Genomic DNA, 20,663 nt, shown 5'->3' on the forward strand with positions numbered 1-20,663 from the left:
AAAAAAAAAAAAAAAAAAAAAAAAAAAAAAAGCAAAACTTTGCCTTTTGGCAGGGGACTAAGTCCCAGCATAAAAATCCTCATACTCTCAAAAACTACCATCTGGACCTGTAAAAAATCTCTTATTTGCCATAAAAGAGAGCATAAAAATAGGCCCAAGGCAAAAAAAATAAAAACATTTAAAAATATAAAAAAATCTAAAAATCACAGTCCACAAGAACAGATGTTCCACAATAAACTCTGCAAGTCTTGACAAAGAAATGTTGGAAGATGATGCAAGAATTGGAATGAATTATCAGCTTTGCAAGAGACTGCAGATGCCATTTCAACATGCAGAGAAAAGACAATAAGACTGATGAAGTCTCCCTAAGGTCAGAGATTAATGGACAAGAGATGAAATTGGAAATAACAGAGGAATATGCCAATGTGTTGAAAGTACATGAAGCATGTATTCATTTAACATGTCCAAGCCAGCATAGCACAAGGACCAGTCATTTCAACACCAAAAGATCAGTGAAAAAAATCAGGTCTTAAGAAGTGTGACTCATTAACATGCCACAGAAAAAGGAAGCGCCCTGTAATTGTCTTAGTCTGGATGACAAGGTCTTATTTCCATCAAAGACAAGAGCCAGAGAAGCGTAGTGGACCAGCCAGACTAGGAAAGAGCTTGAAGATGTCTTGTAGAAGGCTGCAAAGGTCTCACAGGAATAGATCTGGAAAGGTCCTGTCTATGCCCCTGAGAAAGTATCCCGCAGCCTAAAGCCACAAGGAAAGCTGCAAAGATTCCTGCTTTCATAAGCAGGAACACAGCATGGAGGGAGACATACTCTTTTAAGTGAATTGCTATCACATTTTTTACATTATCACGTATCCTTCATTGACAAAATAAAAATAAAATAAAATTAAAATAAGATACAATAAATACAATAAAAACATAAGGTTGGGCCCCTAAGTACTCTGATTTATACCTGCTAGTTACTTCAGGCAGCCCAAAAAGTTACATGCTTATAGTATCTCCCCCTGTTCTCCACGAACATCCAGGCTAATCAGATGGTATGGCAAAAGTGGTTCCAAAACTATTTCAAAGGAAGGCATCCACTACCTGATAAACTCAGCAGGACTGAACAAGTCAAAACCAGAGGCAGAGGAATAACTACTTTCTGGCTCCTGATTGAGCTCAGATTTGATTTAAATGTCACGTTGTTCAAACCATTCAGGAAGATGGTTCAGGAATGTTTGAAGGTATTATTACAGGCCTTTGAGACAAAATGTGCAGTGCCCTTGGAAGTTACTCACCCCAGGAAGTCAAGAAGCAGCTGAGCAATGTCATCACACATTTTGGACACAAGCACCTAAATTCCGCCTAGTCACTTACTGGAATTAAGTCTGATCAAATACACAGAAAAGGAACATTTTCAGCTTTCAACAAAGACAGAAATGCTGGGACAGATGATCAATGTCCATGCTTTTTCCATGCCTGATACATCAGCTTGGGTCTGATGGGTGGGTTAAGAAAACAATAGATCATACTTGTTTTCATTCAGCACCTCCTTTGGGAAACACTGTCTGCATCTCAGATGAATAGCAAATGCAGTCTGTGGAAATTCCTTAGCCCTGTATCTATTTCCCTGCTGTTCAGACCGGGGACCTGACAGAAACAAAGCTTTGGAAGGTGGAAAGGAAAATGTTGACTTTCCTGTCCTCAATTTCATCCAAGGTCAGCCCAGAGCTGGAAGTGTACCAAACCTAAGATCTTGAAAGGTCTCCCACATCCAAGTGTTTTGACAGTTACTGTCTGTGTCTCAGACTATGGTCTGAGTTGGTTCAACTCCAGGTGTTTCACCAAAAACCACAAGTTTTCTCTGTATTTGTATTCTAAACAGCCCAATGTGCTAAAGTTTACATAGATGACATTTTGATCTGACTATGTATTTATATAGCAAAAAGCATGACAGATGGCTCTGAACAACTTAGGAAAAAGCTCTGGCTGATGGTTTAATGCTAAATAAACAAAACAAGAAGTTAAGTTCATACAGGTGAAAGAGGAGAGGAAAAGTTAATAAATGAAGATGTGCATAGAGGGGCTGTTGTCCCAAGAACACTGGAAGGAAAAAAGTTTCCCTGGAATGTTGAAGTACCTCAGGAAAATGCATCTAGTTGGGCTGCCTCAGTCAACAGCCTGCAAGGGCTACAGGAAGAAAATATCCTAAGAGCATGGGAAGTCATGGCCAAATGCTTGAGACATGTTACAGACTCCAGCAAGAGATGAACATCAAGATACTCACACGGAAAAGAAGGGGCTGCTTGAGTCAGGTGTGTAGAGACCTTGTATGTTTATTATGGGAAGCATAACCACAAGCAAGGCTCAGGATGACAGTAACAAGTCACACAGCTTATAGGCTGGAGCTGGCTCATGTCCTGCTGCTCTGGAACCTGAGCACACTGCATCCTGCAGCATCCTGCAGTACAGCACTTAGGTACGGCAGGCAGTGCCAGCACTGCTTTTTAAACAGAACAGCCCTAAAGTGCATAACAGTGTGACACTGGTAAAATATTATCCTCATTTTGAACATGGACTGTAGATGTCACTGTGCTATAGGAAGACATGCATTAGCAGTAATTACCCAATGCAGTACTATTAGGACACCAGTTTATACAATCCATCCATCTGAATTTCCAGACTGCAGAGGGGCACTCTTCGTTCCTCCCATGGAAAGCGGGCCGCTGCCCAGCTGAGCCTGCAAAAGCAGCAGAGCCAGCAGGAGAGCAAACCAGACAGAGGCAGACTTCAGACACACTGCAGGGGCTGGGAACCCGCCTTCCCTTTTGGCAGTTAAGCAGCAATGCTGCTGGTTAGTATCTAAAGCTCTCGACTAAAACATGTTGCTGCTGGGGATTTAATTAATAGATATACTATAAACAGTGCACTCTACTGGATGCCTCAGAGAACTTACTGTCCAAGCAGCCTGATTTCCCCTAACTCTGACACCAAACAGATCAGGAAAGAAAAGATGGATTTGTGTTCTGGAGCACAGATCTAACATAAGTCTCCTCTGCATTCAGATTGATACATAACAGCAGCTCAAAGCTTTCATACATTCAGGTGCCAGCAGCAATGAAGTCACAGTCAGCCAGGTCTGGGGTGCTGTCTCTATGCATACAGCATCCCACAAGGTTTCCAGTCTGTATTGGAGCTTCCTGCAGCACTATAATTGCTCTTAGTAGGCTGTCCCAGGTCTGCCTTCAGGCCCTACAGAACTCCAGAGTTGGGTATCCAGGGAGGGCATGCACAGGAATTCCTCAAGCCAGAATCACTGTGTGCCCACTTGGTATATCTCTGGCATTGCTAGAAGCTGTGGGACAGTTTGCAGCCTTGACACTCATCACTGACACATGCTGCTGCTGCACTCTTGTCCTGGATGGAAAAGGGTAACCAGCTTGTGCCTGAACAATTGGTCATGTAGCTTTTGCCCCATGAACTTCTGGTGCTGGCACATGAACCCCATTTTCCTCTGGACTCCTGCTGTGCTGGGAAAACACAGTGTGGTAAAACTTCCCTCATCGCAGATCTTTTTAATGTCCTCCTCTTCTCCCACGTCTGTGTAGAAAACAGATGCCTTATTCCCCACTGTTCTTAATGTCATGCAGGACATCCAGGGCAACATCTCTAACAGCTGTGACGCTGCTGCTGTTTTTCAGTTCCTAATAACAGCTGGGTTCAGATGAGCCTGTCTGTATTTACTTCAGAACAGGAAAGTACAGATGCCAGGAAGGCCAGTGGATTTAGCTGGACATGTTGGGTGGCAGAGCTGTCAGGTGCATGCTGCAATGCATTCCTTGGGTGGAAGGTCCCAGGGCTGAAATATGGAAGAGGAGAAAAGGTAGAATGGAGTAATGGTAGTTGATGTTGGACTTGATTTCCATTGGGAACTTGTTCAGCTGAATGTGTTCAAGCACTGTATGATGACGCTTGGGCATTGTGAGTCCAGTTCTTCTCTTGTGGATGTCAATTTGGAAAAATGCATCTTAATTTTGTTTTGTACTTGTGTGACAAGACAACAAGAACTGGAGCGTCAAGATCTTGTTTATCCTAAATCAACATTGTCAGTTTTTAACCTATATTGGTTTTCACCCACTTCCTGCCCTGTGCCAGCCCAACAGCAGTAGCCCAAAACACAGAAGGAAACACATAACAGAAGCAAAATAAACCTGTCCTGCTAACCTGCTGTTGGTACTCAGCCTGACTGAAACTAGCAGTATGTCTGTGTTAGTGTGCTACAGCCATTCCTGTGGCTGTATGTAGTTACAGCGCAAACAAAAGGCATTAGTATTATAGGTGTGGTACCAACCTGCTTTTATGGACACTGTGTTTGGTGTTTTAGTCACATACAGAGACCTGTAGGCATTTTTAATGTAGATTTGGTATGAGGATATTGGGAAAGCAGGAAAAAGAAACTTTTCTACGGAAATAGAGCTTTCGGGATTTTTTTTTTTTTTTTTTTTTTTTTTTTGACAACTCTACCAGTACATTTGTATCTGTTTCTTAATGGCACTGCATTGGCTGACAGTAATCTTGAATAGTTCGTTAACAGTTTTCTGTCCTGCTATTGACTTGTCATAGTGTAATTGTAGTACTGAATGTGTGGTCTCCAAAGGGTCCCACTGTGGAGAGAAAAAAACAGAAGTGTCACCCATCCATCTTGATAGTAATTGTGAGCAGAAGGCTGCACAGAGTCACACAGTCTGGGTTTGTTTCCTCTGACTCACGGCTGCCTCTGGGAACTCTGAGCAAAGGCAGCTGCTGAGCAGTCTTTTAAGCTGCTTGGTTGCAGGTTGCTGATAATTGCCATCAGAGAGCCAAGGGATACAGAGCTTTTATGCAGAGTTCATATACAATATGTTTAGTGGCCCAAGGGGGAGATTTCTGCCCAGTGATTTTCTCTGCACATCTGCTCACTTACCTCTTTTCTGCATTCTTTTTTGCATACTTATTGTTGTTGCCAAGTCCTATTTCTCCTGAAAAAAAAAAAAAAAAAAAAAAAAAAAAGGAATTGGAAATCTCAAGAATGTTGCAGAACCAGATCACTCTTTGATGCTGTGTCATTCAAGGAGAGAGAAAAAAAAGAAAAATCAAAGGTAAAGCAATTTCTGATCCCAGATTCAGGAGTACTATGAAGACTGATAGCTCTGTACTGATAACAGTGTAAGGTGGGCTAGGGCTATTTGGAAACCTGGCATGGTGTCAGGCAACCCTCCATCCTTCTGAGACAGAACAGAAAACGTAGGGGTCATTCTTCTAACATAAGACCTGCTGTTTCACCACTGGTAAGATATTTGCTAGGAAACAGCTATGCTAACTAAAATACCAAGGGGTGGCAGGAGGGATAACCCCTGACAATGTCTTTTTCATTTCTCATATTATTACAAAGTTAATTCAATTTCCTCAATTAAATTTTTACTGACAAATTTTGCATTAAACATTATGGGTATAAAAGATAAACATATGCTACCCATGCAGCTCTAATCTTGGCTTCATTTTTAAGAAAAAAATTATCTCTGTGACAATGCAATCACTGTAAACTTTAATTGAGATATACCAAAGTACTGCTTGTTGGTCACATGTTGCCATTATACAATAACCTTTTACTCCTCCACAGGGATGTTTAAACTATGTTGACTAAAACAATACAGATTACAAGCTAAAATTTAAAGGCACTTCACACAAGTATTTCAATGAAAGGACATAAAATAAGATGCCCTTAGCTCCAAGAATATCGCATTCCCTTTTGCATGCTTAAAGGCACAGGAAAATTCAGCCCCAGAAAACTCCACCACAGAAGAATGTTTCAGCATGCTCAGAAATACAAGATGTGGCATTGGCAGTCTTAATTGCACACACAGATGAGTACCAGAGCACAGCACGCAGCTAAGTCAGTGTTGCCACCCAGGATATGTTAAATGGCATGTGAGAGTTAACTCAGGATATGTTAACTGGCGTGTGAGAGTGAGTTTACATCAGGTCACCATGGAGCACCTCAGTTCACAACTGAGGCAAACGAGATGGGACTTGCAGGAGTTTTTCTAGTTTCAGCTCATGGTGGGAAGGGAATCCAAGGATTTTCCACTGTGTCACTGGCAAAACAGACCCAAGAAGGCCTTGGATCATCCCTGAGAACACCACCTTGGGCATGCAGAGAGCAGAACAAGGGTTTGTCAGAACCCCTGAGGAAAGAGACTGGTTTGCCAGGTCAGACCCAAACATCCTCCAACTCCATGATGAGACATGGAGATATGAGTTGTAAAATGAGATGGGATCTATGGCTATGACATCATATCTAAAGCATAACGACAGACCAGAAGAGATTAAGTCATATAAAGAGAATGCCTCACTCAGTTATAAAAAACATCACTCAGATGTTAGACACAAAATAAGTTACCATATTAAATATACATTCTTGTGGGTTGAAGGACATTGATTTGGATCCAACCACAGGCAGCTGATCCTAGAGATGGGGCTCCTTTAAATCAACATTTCAATGACCTTTGCTAAGCTACAGTACCACAGAAGGCTGTACATATTCTTCCGACTAGCATTGCAAATGGCTAAACAATTTTAATGTTGATTTTCCCTCTAGTAAAGCAGTCAGTTTTAGATCCAAAAAAATAAACCTGACCTTTTCTTTCACACACTGGTAAGTAAAGAGATGATCTCCAGAGGGCTTCCTCCTAGCACTTGTATTTTTAAGCCCTGTCATGTGTAAGAGTTTGTTGCAAGCTTAAAGAAATTAAAGGGTGATATGTGCTGTCTTCCATCAATCCCTAGTAGTATTGTCAAGAAATTCAGAAATTCTGTTTTCAAACTGGAGCCTGAAGAATTAAATACTAAATTTCCATACTGACCTGCACTGTAACTGCCTCATATTAGAAGGGAACACTTATAAAATGACATCCAGCTGCCAGTGCCTTACATTTGCCTTCAGAAACCCTAAATCTCCAAAGTCATATTTGATGACAATTTGTTTTTAAATATTTATCTATTTGGAGTGCAAGTCTATCAGTTGTATCATCACACAGTATGATCAAGGCTGCTCAAGCTGAATCACATTAGATTTAAGTGATGTAGGCAATGCACAAAGCTTCACCAAAGGGTACAGCAGTATTAGCACATAGCAAGATAATTCATCTTCAATATAGATTTTATAATTGTGCATCACAACATGAAACTAATGGTTATTACTGCTGGTGTGACAACAGAAAATTTTAATAGAAAAGACACAGCCTCTGGATACCCGTAGAATAACAAATCCCAATAACAAACCAGTGACAAGTTACTTAAAAAGCTACTAAGCTTCATCAATGATTAGACATAGCTGTGTTCTTCTGTTACACACTTTAAGGTCTATACTCATCCTGAAAGCCTTTGTCTCCCAGGACTAGAATGACTTTGGTCTATAACTGACAAGTTCTGGCAGCTTGCACATCATGGAGATCACAGTGCTTTCCCTGGGACAGACAAGATCTGTATGCAGCCAGGGGACAACCTGGGTACCTCTGCATGTGGTAGTTCAAAAAAGTTGTCTCCTGGGGCAGCAAGTGAGGTCAAATCAGCAAACCTGCCTTGCATTCACCTAGTAAGCAGGCTGAAAATGAGGTATCACATGCTGCCTCTTCAGATGCTCTCTTTTACTTGAAAGCAGGAACATTTCTTTCCAAAACTGAGCAGATTTCATTCATAAAAGTGCACAGGATACTGATGCTGCTTCAAGAATTCAAAAATTAGACTGTCCAGCTAAGATACATGAGACATACATGAGGCATCATTCAATTTTCTTCTTCCTTTTGGGGCCTGCTCTGTACCACTTCCATAGAGGCTGCTAATCTTGCAAGCTTAGATATATAAGTTGCCATTGCTCAAAAACAAAACAAAACAAAACAAAACAAACAAACAAAAAAAAAACACAGACAAGCTAAGGGCTGACTGTTCTTGGAGCCAGCAGGAGCAAGTAGTACCAATCACTGGTGCTGTCAGTCTGTCAGCTGAGCACTGCCTCTGGAAGGAAAACAGTTCACAGGAAAATCATGTTGCTTCAGGGAAAGTTTTCTGTTAAAAATCTATTTTTCTTTTAAGCAAATATAAACTCTTCATGACCTTCACAACTCATTGTCAGTTGGACAACTAGAAAATAATCTGCAAGTTAGCTGAGCAGAAATTGCCTATGTTGTGGCTGTATACTGGTGACCAGAGTGACCAGATATTGTGGAGAGGTAATTAGCAGGGTTACTTGACTTTTTGGATGTGTAACTACTACAAGTGACGTTTGAACTGGGAAACTTCTCCTTTGTCATACTTAACAAAAACACCAGTGGCTGAAGACCACTTTGGCTTCCCAAAGATGGTACAGAAATAGCCCTCCTCCAAGCCTTTGTCATTACAGTCTCATTTTCCATTTAAAAGCACACTATAGGTTTAGAAATTGAAGTTCATTTTCCATTGTCTTGTACTCTCCTCTGCAAGATTTTCTCAAATCCCAGCCATGCTTTTCCAGAAACAAGTGATGTGGATTCTGTATTTCTGCATTGCACAATAAGATTTCAGGCATCATTTTCTGAAGGGTAGTGATCTCAGCTGGCATGAGTTTAGCCTTTTTCCTGTACACATGAAAGAAAAAGCCAGCATTAGTGACCAAGATTTTGAGTGATGCTCACCAAACTGAGCTCCCACAGACACCTCAATCAAACCTTTTGAAAGTGTGGCATGGGCAAAGTCTCTCTTCAGCAAATCCTGCTTGCCATCACCTGGAATCACATATTAAACATTGCTAACAAGTATGTCTTATATGACAAGATCTCCATTTGGTAAGAGGAAAGTTAATACATGAGACAAAGGTCAAACATTTAAAATCCAACTCGGTCAGAGTGAGACTCCTTCTATTCTTGTATCTGGTATCTGAGATGTCAGCTTAAGAAATGCTTATTAAAAACAAAGCACTTACACAATGTTTCTTTCATGATAACACCTCCCTTTCTAGTAGTTTCAAGTTGTGAGATGGAGTTTACATTTGGATCAGGATACTTAACAGGCATTGTTGAGACTCTTAGTCAGGAATTTGTCATTAGTAAGTCATTTATGTTTGTAATTTCTTGTTGACTTCCTATTACAATGAGTTGTTTAACTATACCTTAGATATGTTAAAAAATATTCACCTATATCATTAACACAGAACCCCATTGTCCACATTAAAAGGAACATAAAACTTCTTAAAACAGAATTGTTATCTTATATTGCAATTTTTGGTAATGTTTTCCTACTTTTTATGATACTGATAAAACTGACTGTGTTTTATAGTGCTAAAATGGGAGAGGTGGCAGTGATTGTGTGATTTCTTTCAGGTAGCTCTCCTTTATGCTTGATATATCACACTAGCATGTTTGTGTCTTTCTGTTTGGAAAGTATTCATAATGAGAGGCATCCATATGGAAGAGGGGCTTGTAGTAAACCGTGGGCAGCTGATGGTCAGGAAGGGAGCCTGCTGCAAAACTGGCAAAGAGCTTGGCAGGTCAGCACCCACTGCAGATGCAACATCACCATGAATTGGCTGAATTGCTCCTATAAATGCAGCACCACACAAAAGCACCTGACGTGCCTCCAGATCTGGCTTGGATCTGGAAGCAATTGGGTTGCTTTTATGTTCCACAGACTCTGATAAAGATCCTACAGAAGCTCAGTGGGTGCATGTGGGGCCAGTTCCTACTTCTCCACCCCATGAACTTTTCAGTGAACTTTTACCAGTTCCTCGTCCTATCTGGTCCAGGCAGCCGATGTGATTCACAAGGACGCTCAGGGCTGGGACACCCAAGCACCAGGTGATTCAGCACAGGGTGTGCATGTCCATATGTCCACATGTCAGGGTGATTCCCTGTACCCAGGGCTGCCCACAGCAGTGACCCCTCACAGTCTATGGCATGGAGTAACAATATTCAGTGACATATCGTGGCTCTGGTCAAGCTGCTGCAAGCCCCACCTGGGCTGGCTCCATAGAAGTCACTCAAGGACTTTCCTGTACACACACAAGCTGGATTTCAACATTTCAGTTGAGCAGAAGATCCCTAATACCCACACTGTAAATAGCTGGCTATACATGCTCCAGACAGAAAGGCTACTTGACTTCAAATAATTTGAAAAGACCCAGAAACAGAAATTTTGATTTAGGACTTGGGCCTTCTGCCACTTGCCTTTGGCATGGGCTTTGGTTTGTTCTGTAGACATCAACTGGACCTGAAGAATCAAGACAATTTTGAAAAAAACATGCTTCAGAAGTGGTAAGACTGTAAAATAGCTCTTGATAGCAGTTTCCGTGGCGTGCACTCAATATTGTCTCATTGATCACATATCTAAGTTGTGATAGTTAAAAACATTTATTTGGAAGACTTATAATTTGCTTACAATAAGCACAATACCAGCTTATATGATAACCTTATGTAACAAAACAACTAATTTTTGATTCAGGCTCAAGTACAGGCTGTGAAAACCTTGATCTGAATCAACCCAGCCTGCAGACAGAACTTCCAGTTTGCGGAGCCCTGCTCTTTTCTGGTTTTGCAGCATGTGTGTTTTATTGCTATTTCAAATGCTTTTAGTTAAATACTGAGAACACTGAGAGACTTTTCTTCCCTCTGGCACATTACACATAGTGGTTAAGTCTGCTAAGAAGAATGTATACTTGCTGTGATCAATCAAAATAAGTGGCAGAAGAAGGGGTGAGCATGCAAAATAACATACACAAAACATTCATGACCAGTTATACTAATTAATTTATTTCATGAATTAGAATAAGAAGCAAGACACACACACACACACACAAAAAAAAAAAAAAAAAAAAAAAAAAATAGCCTGAAGAACAAGTGATTAGTTACAATCCTGTTTTCTAGAGTTAAACATTTATGTAAGAAGAAGGTGATCAGAACTCCAGTTCAGCAACCACTCTTGTAGGAGACCACAGTTCCCTGAGATAATTAAAAATAAGTTGTTATTTTATTTGGGGGATTGAAAAAGAATGCCAGGTGCAACAAGGGTCCAGTCATGTTCATCAGTGTATGTGTGTCTCTCATCTTGGTGCTTAATTACCTGGCACAGATCTGGAAGATGTCTCAGCACTTCATCTGGGGACCCAACAGAGCTAGGTGTAGGAGACTGCTACCCAGACCAGCTCACTCCCAGCAATGTACAGCTTGGGCATATACTGACTTCTTGTGGTCTTTAACTGCTAACAGCATAAGAGCTTGTCCATGACATAGATGAATATTAGCCCCGTTCCAGGAGAATGGCATACAGGCAAGGCATGGCCTTCGATTGAGAGGGAGTTGGGGGCTAAGATGAGACCAGAACAGAGATTTCCTATTCCAGAAACATTTTCAGCTCTGAGAACAGCTCTGGACTTGACCTGTCACGTTGTCATTCTTTCTTCTCAATTTGGTTTTACATCACTGCTTGAGTCTATTCTAAAATTCCAATGACAGAAGAATTAAAATAATCTACTGGATTTTCATATCCTATATGTCTTTGGGTAGAAGGAAAGTTAATGAAAGTACCAGACACGTCTTATTCAGCAAAGTGACTGCTGAAAATGACTACATCATAAAGGCCCATGCCACGGTTTGTAAACCACATTGGAAATAAGTAGCAGTAGATCCACTTAGGATGTGTTTCTTCAGCATGCTTGGTCACTATCCCAGACCATTACCTCTCCATGAGACATAGAAATTTGTCTTGACAGTCCTCCTACAAGTATACCTATCAGTAAGTAATAAAACTTTTTAATTTAAGGATTGCAGCACTGACTCAATGGAAACCACAGACCCATTTGGTTTGACTCATAAGTAGTGCCAGAGTGCAGGAAGGAACAGAGGACAACTCGGTAAGAAACTGGAAGTCCAGTTTATCTCTGCTGATCAAATATAGCTTGTCTCTAGAAGAGACAGGGTTGCCTCATGAGTTCATGGGGAACTGCTAAAAAGCCCAGTAATAAGCGTGGGTATTTTCAGTATTTTTTTTACACACAAATGAGTAGGCCAGGAACACCATAGGCTGCCTGGTAAAATATTACTTTTTTTTTTTTTTTCAGTGGCGGTAAAGAGCATGAAATCTCAAGGCCAAATTTGTCAATAAACCTTTCTTCTGCATTCAGTGCAGTGATTTATTGCCTTCTTATGCAACATATTTCCCTTAATCCTGGTTCATGTGCCGTACATGACAGGCATACGCTTTGTTGGGTAAAAAACTCTCTGGGTGGCTGGGCCCAAAGACATGTGGTGAATGAAGTTAAATACAGATGGAGGCTGGTCACTACTGGTGTCCCTAGGTCTCAGTACTGGGGCCAGTTGTCTTCAATATCATCATCAGTGACCTGAATGAGGGTATTGAGTGCACCCTCAGTAAGTTCATAGATGACACCAAAGTAGGCACAAGTATTGCTCACAGTTAGGAGGGCTCTGCAGAAGGATCTGCACAGTCTGAACTGATGGGCTGAGGCCAACTGTGTGCAGTTCAACATGGCTAAGTGTCGGGTCCTGCTCCTGGGGCACAACAACCCCATGAAACACTAGAGGCTGGGGGAAGAGTGACTGGAAAGCTGCCTGAAAGAAATGGATCTGGAGATATTGGTTGATAGCCAGCTGAATGTGAGCAAAGAAAGCCAGCAAGTGTTCCCAACTGGCCAAGAAGGCCAACAGCATCCTGGCTTGTATCAGACATAATGTGGCCAGCAGGACCAGGCAAGTGATTGTCCTCCTGTACTCAGCTCTGGTGAGGCCACACCTTGAGTACTGTGTTCAGCTTTGGGCCCCTCACTATAAGAAGGACATCAAGGCTCTGGAGCATGTCCAAAGAAGTGCTATGAAGTTGGTGAAAGGCATAGAACACAAGTCCTTTGAGGAGTGGCTGAGGGAGGGGGTTTAGGGGAGGCCTTAATCACTCTCTGCCATCACTTCAAAGGAGGTAGTAGTGGGGTGGGGGGTCACTCTCTTCTCCCAAGCAACAAGGGATAGGACAAGAGGAAATAGTGTCAATTGAGCCTTTTGATGTTAGTTTAGATACTGGGGAAAAAACTTCCAATGAGTGAGTTGTGAAGCATTGAAACAGGCTGCTCAGAGAAGTAGTTGAGTCACCGTCCCTGGAAGTATTCAAAAGATGTGTAGATGTGGTGCTTAGGGATATGGTTTAGTGGTAGACTTGGTGGTGCAAGGTTAATGGTTGGACCTGATGATCTCAGATGTCTTTTCCAACTTAAATGATTCTATGATTCTGTATTTTAGTTTTAATGAGGATTTAAGTAAATAGATCTGGAATTCTCAATTCACATGGTATTAAAAGCACCTCTTCATCTTTTGCAAATAAGGTTTTTAAGATAGTTTGTGTTCCAATTATAGGTCATCTTGTAATGTCCAAATCCAAATCTGAAGTCTGCTGATAGTTTTCAAATAGTTGATCATAATGGTCACATCCTAGATTTGAAAAAGTTCACAGAAAACCTACTACCATCACAAAAGTAATTAGAGCATTCTTCACATCTCTATGTTTGGTAGCAATATTTTTGGTGGAAACAGTTTCCTGGACAACACATAAATACGAATTGTACTTGTATCTTTGCTTTGAGCTCAGATCACTGCATGTTACCAGCACAACAGTTTACAGCTGTTATCCATCCCGGTGTGGTCAAAACAATTCTAATAGAATCTATGCTGAGAATAACATTGATTACCAGTAAATAACCAAGTTATTTTTATTTTGGTGCTAAATAAGGAAATTATAGCACATTTAGTATTTCAGACTGAGCAGGCAAAGTAGCTAAATTTGGATCCAAAACAGGATCCAAAGAGACTTACGTTAACATCATCAACTTTTGGTATTTCAATGTGATAATGAAACAATCCTCGTTTCCAATAGATTTGGGTCAGGTTGATTGTTTCATTTTTTACATGTCATGTAGATTTGAATCTATCAGCATAAATATACAGCTTATAAGACTACTTACCTCTTACATGGTCAATCATATATTCTTTGGTCTTTTTCTTATATTAATTCATTATATATTATTAAGCCTTGTAAAGAAATAATTTGTAATCGAATTAGCAGAATAGAAAGAGTGTAAAATAAATAAATAAATAAATAAATAAATAAAAACACTTGGAAAGTGTCCATTTTAATATGCTAATTCTGCCAAATGAGCTGATAATAAGATTTAACTGGATTTGAAAGTTAAGAGAGACTTGGCTCAGAGGAACATGAAGGTTAGCTCCATGCAGTCATTTAGCTGTTTAAAGAGAGCCAGTATTTGAAATTTTGTCTGTACTTTTGTGATAAAACCGTTCTCTAATTTTCATCTGTGGGTAAAAGGGAATAAAAATTAAAACTTAAACAAAAATAGCCTGATGGTTAATTTACATTAGCTTTGGATGCTGAAATTGAGCCACGCATTCCCAAGGTTTATTAGCTCAGAAGCTTATGTATTAGGGCCTTCCAGAAAAATGATCTGATGACCTACAAGCAATGAGAGTGTATTCAGACTGTTCAACTTCAAATCCTTTTATTTTATGCTGCAGTGTGTGGACAGAGGGACACAGCAAAATTAAATCAAAGGGGTCAGGGAGAACTGCCTTGTTGCCTCTTTCACTGATTTTGCAGTAACTGCTTCTGCCTGTATTAACTGCAAAATAGATTGCACAAATGGTTGAAAATGGAAGTGACTGCCCATAAAAAAAGATGTAACTAAGAAAAGCAGGCAAACAAAACCCTGATACAATCAGTAGCTTTCTCAGGCCATCACGTTTGTCTGCTTGATGGATGATCAAGCCTTGTTTGCAGCTTCTAATGCCTGTTTCATATTTATCGTTCATAAATCAGAATGTCTTGGCAAATTCAAATGCATCTGTGATTCTTTTGAGACAGATGAAGAAAATTGGTTTTTGTGTTTGTTTGTTTAGAACCACCTTATTATAAGACACTGTATACATATATATCTTAGTATATATGTCTCGCTGTTTTTCTATGATTGCCTCTTTATATGCCTGCATTTTTTCTCTATACCTGTGACACCTGTGTTAAGCATTTCTATAATAAACTTCAAATCAATGTATTAAAACAAAGATCTCTAGGCCCAGTACATCCAGACATATAACTTAGATGAACTGAAAATTTTTATTAAGTTTGGGGATAGAGATTTTGGGAAGCCATTTAGTCGTTGCTTTTGCTGTCCAGATGCTCCTTAAAGTGAGATTTTGTTTGACTTTGGGGTATTTTTTTTTAACAGCCTGAGCCAGTTAAATGAGTCTGGAAATTCATATTTGCTTTGGAGTCTTCCGAGGGCAATTAGCTGGAAGGAGGCCTCCAACAGAGGTTGGGTGCTGTTCCACAAAAATTTCATGCTCCTCACATTGTGAAAGAAAACTTATACTTCCTTTAACAGTCAAAATCTAGTTAGGATAGCAAGAATCAGCTCTCTGTCTTGAAACTATGGGTAAGTTGCTGTAATTTCTTTGTAAGGCTTTAGTATCTTACAGAAGGAGGACTAGGTTTTCTGCCTTTCATTTTCTCCTGCCCTTCCTTGGCTCTAATTAGAGCAATGGTTTAAGTAGGTATCACCGAGCAGAAACATCTCCTCCTAATGTGAATGACAATTCAATAGATCTGGATGTCAAGGTCAGAGAAGAAAGAGTTAGCAGTCCTGGGAGCTGCTGAATAGTTGGCTTCTGTCACATTTCAGGTGCTACATAATGTTCCTGCCCGGTTCCACAGGTGAGCCAGGTGTGCACAGAAGGAAAAGAAACCTGAACTACAGCAGTCAACAGCCTGAGGTGTGGAAAGGAGCCCATGCAGCAGCTGTGGTATCTCTCCAGGAGGCTTGCAGAGCCCTGATACTTTCTTCAAGCCCCATGTCCTGACATGGCCCAGCCCAGGGATTGCAGCTACTGCATGGCCTGAGTCCCACAGAGCAAAGATGAGCAAGCTTAGCACCTTACCTCCCATTCCTCCAACCAGCTGACTGGATCCAAAGCCAAGCAGGTCATGGGGAACATATATCTATCCTCAATTCAAGGATAAGGTTTTGCTGCTCACCTGTTTGCCAGAAATTCAGGCCCATATTCCCTGGTGTGAGCTGGAGTGGGGGATGTGAACCAGGTGTTTCCTTCTCCCAGCTGTGGCAAAGAGGATGCAAACTCCTGTGAGAGAGGAAGAAGGTGGCCAATGGGGCAGTAACATTGTAAAATTCTTCTGCTAGGCCTGCCAGAAACATAAATACTGCTTTATAACTATTTTTTCCGGCTCCAGAAAATATATCCAGCAGCCAAGATTGTAGGCATGTACCAGACATGACCTTGATCCCAAGTGTCACTGCAGCACAGACCTCCTTAACGTTTTCTTGGGTGAGACATGGCTACGCTTCTGGATAGGACATATTACCCAGACACTATGGGACAAAAGACAGGACAGGGCCAAAGGAGTGAGCAAAAAGCCTCTCTGTTTCCTTTGAGCTTCTAGCCCAGAGAAGGTGCAAGGTCAATGTATTTCTCACCTTCCTGTAACATGTACTGTATTTAAAAAAAGAAAGGCCACAGAAAGGTGACTTACAAATAGAGTTTAATAATCAACATATTGGGCATAGACAAATTTTGCAATTACAGTAAACCTTAAATCCAGTTAATGTATTTGCCGCTCAAGATGGACCATGTTCAGTTGTAGACAGAGGTAGAAAATGTTCTATGCATAAGTCTAACATGACTAGGAACTCTATCTGATTGACTGTGCTGACCTACTTTTCATGAGTACCTGATCTCATATAGCCATGCTGGCTGTCTCAAAACTGATAGTACAACACGTGGACATGTCTTCCTGGCCAATTTAGAGTGGTGAACTAAAGCTTTTTTTTTTTTTTTGGCTCTAGTGTTTTCTTCTTTGTGTTTTACTTGAATTCATTACAGTCATAGAGTGATTTTTCCTTCATTTTTAGTATCTGGTATTGGTCAGATTTGCTAGCTTAGTACTTGCTGAACGTAAAAAAACCTTCAGCATGAAACATTAAAATAATGTTGTAACTCTTTCAGCCTGAAATTGTAGCTAGATTAGTATCACTGCCAATAATTTACAAAATGCACATACTTGTTCACTATACTATAAAACCACTTCCTTTCTCAATTAAGCCTTTTTAATATTATTTGATGGATACTGAAATTGCTGTCACTTATTTACATCTTCTTACAAAATAGGCTTTGGTATTCTACAGATCTTCATATAAAAGATGAAACTGAATTTGACATTTTTCTTTCCATTTTTCATTTCCTCCTTCTAATAGGTTATTTCTGTATGTTTCTTCCTCACTGAAACACAGCCCTATCCCTCTTTTTTTTTACGAGCAGCATGCAACGTGTTACATGCGCTAATGAATTGGCATTTATAAAGCAGAATGTATACCGTATCTAAGACGACTGCTGTGAAAATGCCTGAGTTGCTGCACTCTCTAAATAGAGCACAATTATGGCATATGGTTGGAGTGCTTTTATCTGTACTGCCACTGCTGGAAATTTAACTGTGTATGTGACCTGAATATTTAGAGCTCAATGGAAAATTCCATAAATGCAGTGTAGCTTCAGAGCTCCTAGCAGCTGTTACAAGTATTATAACCATTATACACTATTGCCAAATGATACATATGAAGACCCTCTTCCATCTTGGATGAATTCTGTCATTTGTATTGATGCAGTATTTTAAAGTCTCTTTGAAAAAATGTAGAGACTCTAGGCTAGCATAATAATTCCGTGTTAGTTTTTCCTGTCTGTGTTACTCACACTTGTTCCTGTCTGTATGCAGTTAATGTTCAAACCTGAAAATGCAGGAAGAAACTATATCATATGTAGACCACACTTACTGCGTGCTTTTTGTTTGCTCAGTTTGATATACATGCTAAAAGTCACTACCTGGCTGAGCAAACACAGAAAGAGAGGGAGCAGCTCTTCACATGCTAAGATTTCTTATAGTGGGATGGAGCATAGGTGCAATATTTCCATGGATGCTTCACAGAATCACACAGAATCACAGAATGTCTTCCTTTCATTCTAGCTTGCTACGGCAGTACACTAAAACCTCAGAGCACTGTTGAATTGTGAACTGCAGAAACACAAAGTATGAGACTTTATAAGGGCAAAAGAGAGAGCTTGCAAAGCATTATGTTTGAAAGAGCACAGTAATTTAACCACAGTTACACATGGTGCAGGCTACTTTCCTAACCACTGATTCTTCCTGCTTCCTACTTACAGTCCAGCTCCTCTTGCTTTTATGCTGCTGAAACATGCTAAAAGACTCTTTAGGGAAGAGGGGTGAAAACATGGTTCACCTAGCTTCCATTCACAACCTGCTGCTATAGCACTGCATCAGCTGTATAAAGGGACAGGAAAGGAAAGGGGGTGTTAGTTGGCATCCAGCTGGGTGTCCGTGAATGCCAGGCCCAACCTCAGTAACATAAAGGTATCAAAGTTCAGGCAGATGTAATGGCAGCTTACGTGTATAAAACCAAACTGAGTGGCAAAGTAATTCCTCTGTGGGGGGATCTGCAAAGGTTACAAATCCCATCCCTTAGCCCCCAGCTGGGCAGGAGCACCACTGTCCATATCAGTCCTGACTGTCTTTGTCTACCCCATTTTCCTGGTCTTCCTTCACTATCTCTTGAGGCAACTTGTTCCAGCACTTCCCTGTACTTGCTCTTACAAAATGTTTTTTTACACCTAATGTCTATCCTGAATCTTTCCTGATGCAGTATAATACCTATCACTACTTGTCATAAAGCAGCAGAAACAGGACAGATTTTTCCCTTCCTTACTGCAGTACTGCATGTTGCTCCTCATTGTAACCCCTTGTTAGTATTGGTAAGAATCACTTCCTCAGTCTATGCAATGGCAAGATTGGATGTGAGGCTCTGTTTGTAAAGATGGGAGACAGAGAAATAAAGAAGAACTAACCACCTGTCTAAATCAGGGTAATGGCAATCTACCCTTATGAATTGCACAGCAGTCAGTATACTGGGATAAGTAGAAGTAGAGCTGCAATTAATACTCATTCCTATGGGAATGCTGCAACTCGTGTATTTCCACAAGGAAACAGTCCTTAAACACTACTGAGCATCAGGAACATATTTATGGGAAACCTTTCTGAGGCTCAGTCTTAGCGAGGGTATTTGTGCAGGCCAGATATGTTACATGCACCTGCAACTGAACTTGTAGGAAGATCCTTCTCAATCAAATCCCATTAAAATAATAAGAGTTTAAGACAAATTTATGTTTAAAATAGATGATGAAAATTGTATTATTTATTGGTTTACAATTTATTACCATGGCCATTTCAGATTGCAATGTGTTTGCATCAGATTGTCATAACATTGAAGCCTCAGCTTTATTTTCTTCATCCCTAGCTTCTTTTTGGTAATGAAAGGAATCAGAACAGGTTAATGTCATTGACCATCTCTGTTGTTACAATAATTTGCATTTTCTCCAGCTCTAAACCAAATTCTCTAATTGACCACAAATGTCAAGTCCCATTTCAAGGATCAGAGTTGAGACAAAGGCAGCACTCAGAGCACACCATCCCTCTACTCCCATGTCAATAATGCAGTCATGTCTGGGCACCTTGACGAAATGTGGTGATTCAGCCAAAGGTGAAGTTGACCTCCAGAATTCACATTAGCAGAAGATAGACATTTTCTGAGTCCTAAATGAGAAAAAGATGTTTGAGGATATTGCAAGGAACGTTTAACCTAAACAATCTGGGGAAAAATATATATATATTTGGTTTTTAATATAGCAAAGATTCTCTAGCACAGAAGACCAAAAATATCCCTGAACCCCTAGGTCTGATCTGTAATTTCTGTCATATTCTCAGTAGCCTTCTCAGTTCTGTGATTTATATAGTCATTAAAGTAAAACAACTTGTACCACTTGCTGAAGCTGCATATAATTAAAATGTAATGGAAATACCTTCATGCAGCAATGTACTTATTGCCATCCCCCCTTCAAGAAAGGACAGTGTGTTCATGTACCAATGGGATAAGCAATCACCAGCTGTACACAGAACAGGGATTGCGAGCAAGGCAAGGATTTGCTTCCTCCTGTTACTCACACCACCCCAGAGTGCAACAGAAAAGGAGCCCAAGTGCACTGTGGTTGTGCACACCCAGAGAAACCTTCAGTGACATAAGCAAAGATGGTAATTCCATGTCCACTGGATCCCTGGGCACATGGAAGCCTCTCAAGGAACACATGGGCGGCTGGAAATCTGTCCTGCCCTTCCTTGGTCTCAGGGTGCAGGGGACCTGGGCCTGAGAAGGAGATGTAATGCCAGCCCTAGCCTTGGGTTCTTGAAAATCTCAGTGGCATCTGAGACGTTATTTATACTCACTGAGATTGTAATTTAAAGGTACAGATCTCTTCTAATCCAAAACAATTAGTGTCATCTGTCATTTTCTTATTTCAAATTTGCAGTAGTAAAGTCACCTCTTATACAACTTAAATGAGTTTTCTAAATTTCAGTATTACTACTTTTACATAATAACATGTTTGAGGCTGACTGTATTTGTTAACTTAGTTCTTAAAAAAAAAAAAAAGTTCAGTATTTTCCATGTCAGG

At 40.4% G+C, this 20,663-nt stretch overlaps 1 protein-coding gene across 16 annotated transcripts in view; it reads right to left on the minus strand.

Annotated features, from left to right (window-relative positions):
• LOC311423719 (uncharacterized protein) overlaps positions 1-20,663 on the minus strand; it is a 59,217-nt gene continuing 38,554 nt past the window's right edge. For 5 of the 16 annotated variants that reach the window (XM_084498081.1, XM_084498083.1, XM_084498080.1 and 2 more), the window contains 4 exons: positions 19,668-19,749; positions 16,111-16,214; positions 4,961-5,015; positions 1-3,856 (listed from right to left, as the gene is read on the minus strand). In XM_084498081.1, coding sequence (XP_084354207.1) covers positions 3,718-3,856; positions 4,961-5,015; positions 16,111-16,214; positions 19,668-19,749 — 380 coding nt within the window. In that variant the 3' untranslated portion in view covers positions 1-3,717. Of the gene's footprint in view, positions 4,662-4,960; positions 5,016-7,548; positions 8,649-16,110; positions 16,215-16,287; positions 19,750-20,663 lie in introns of those variants that run through there. The other 11 variants (XR_014685795.1, XR_014685797.1, XR_014685801.1 and 8 more) reach the window with 8 other exon arrangements.

Source organism: Aythya ferina, assembly GCF_964211825.1.
Source record: "Aythya ferina genome assembly, chromosome: 1".
NCBI lineage: Eukaryota > Metazoa > Chordata > Aves > Anseriformes > Anatidae > Aythya > Aythya ferina.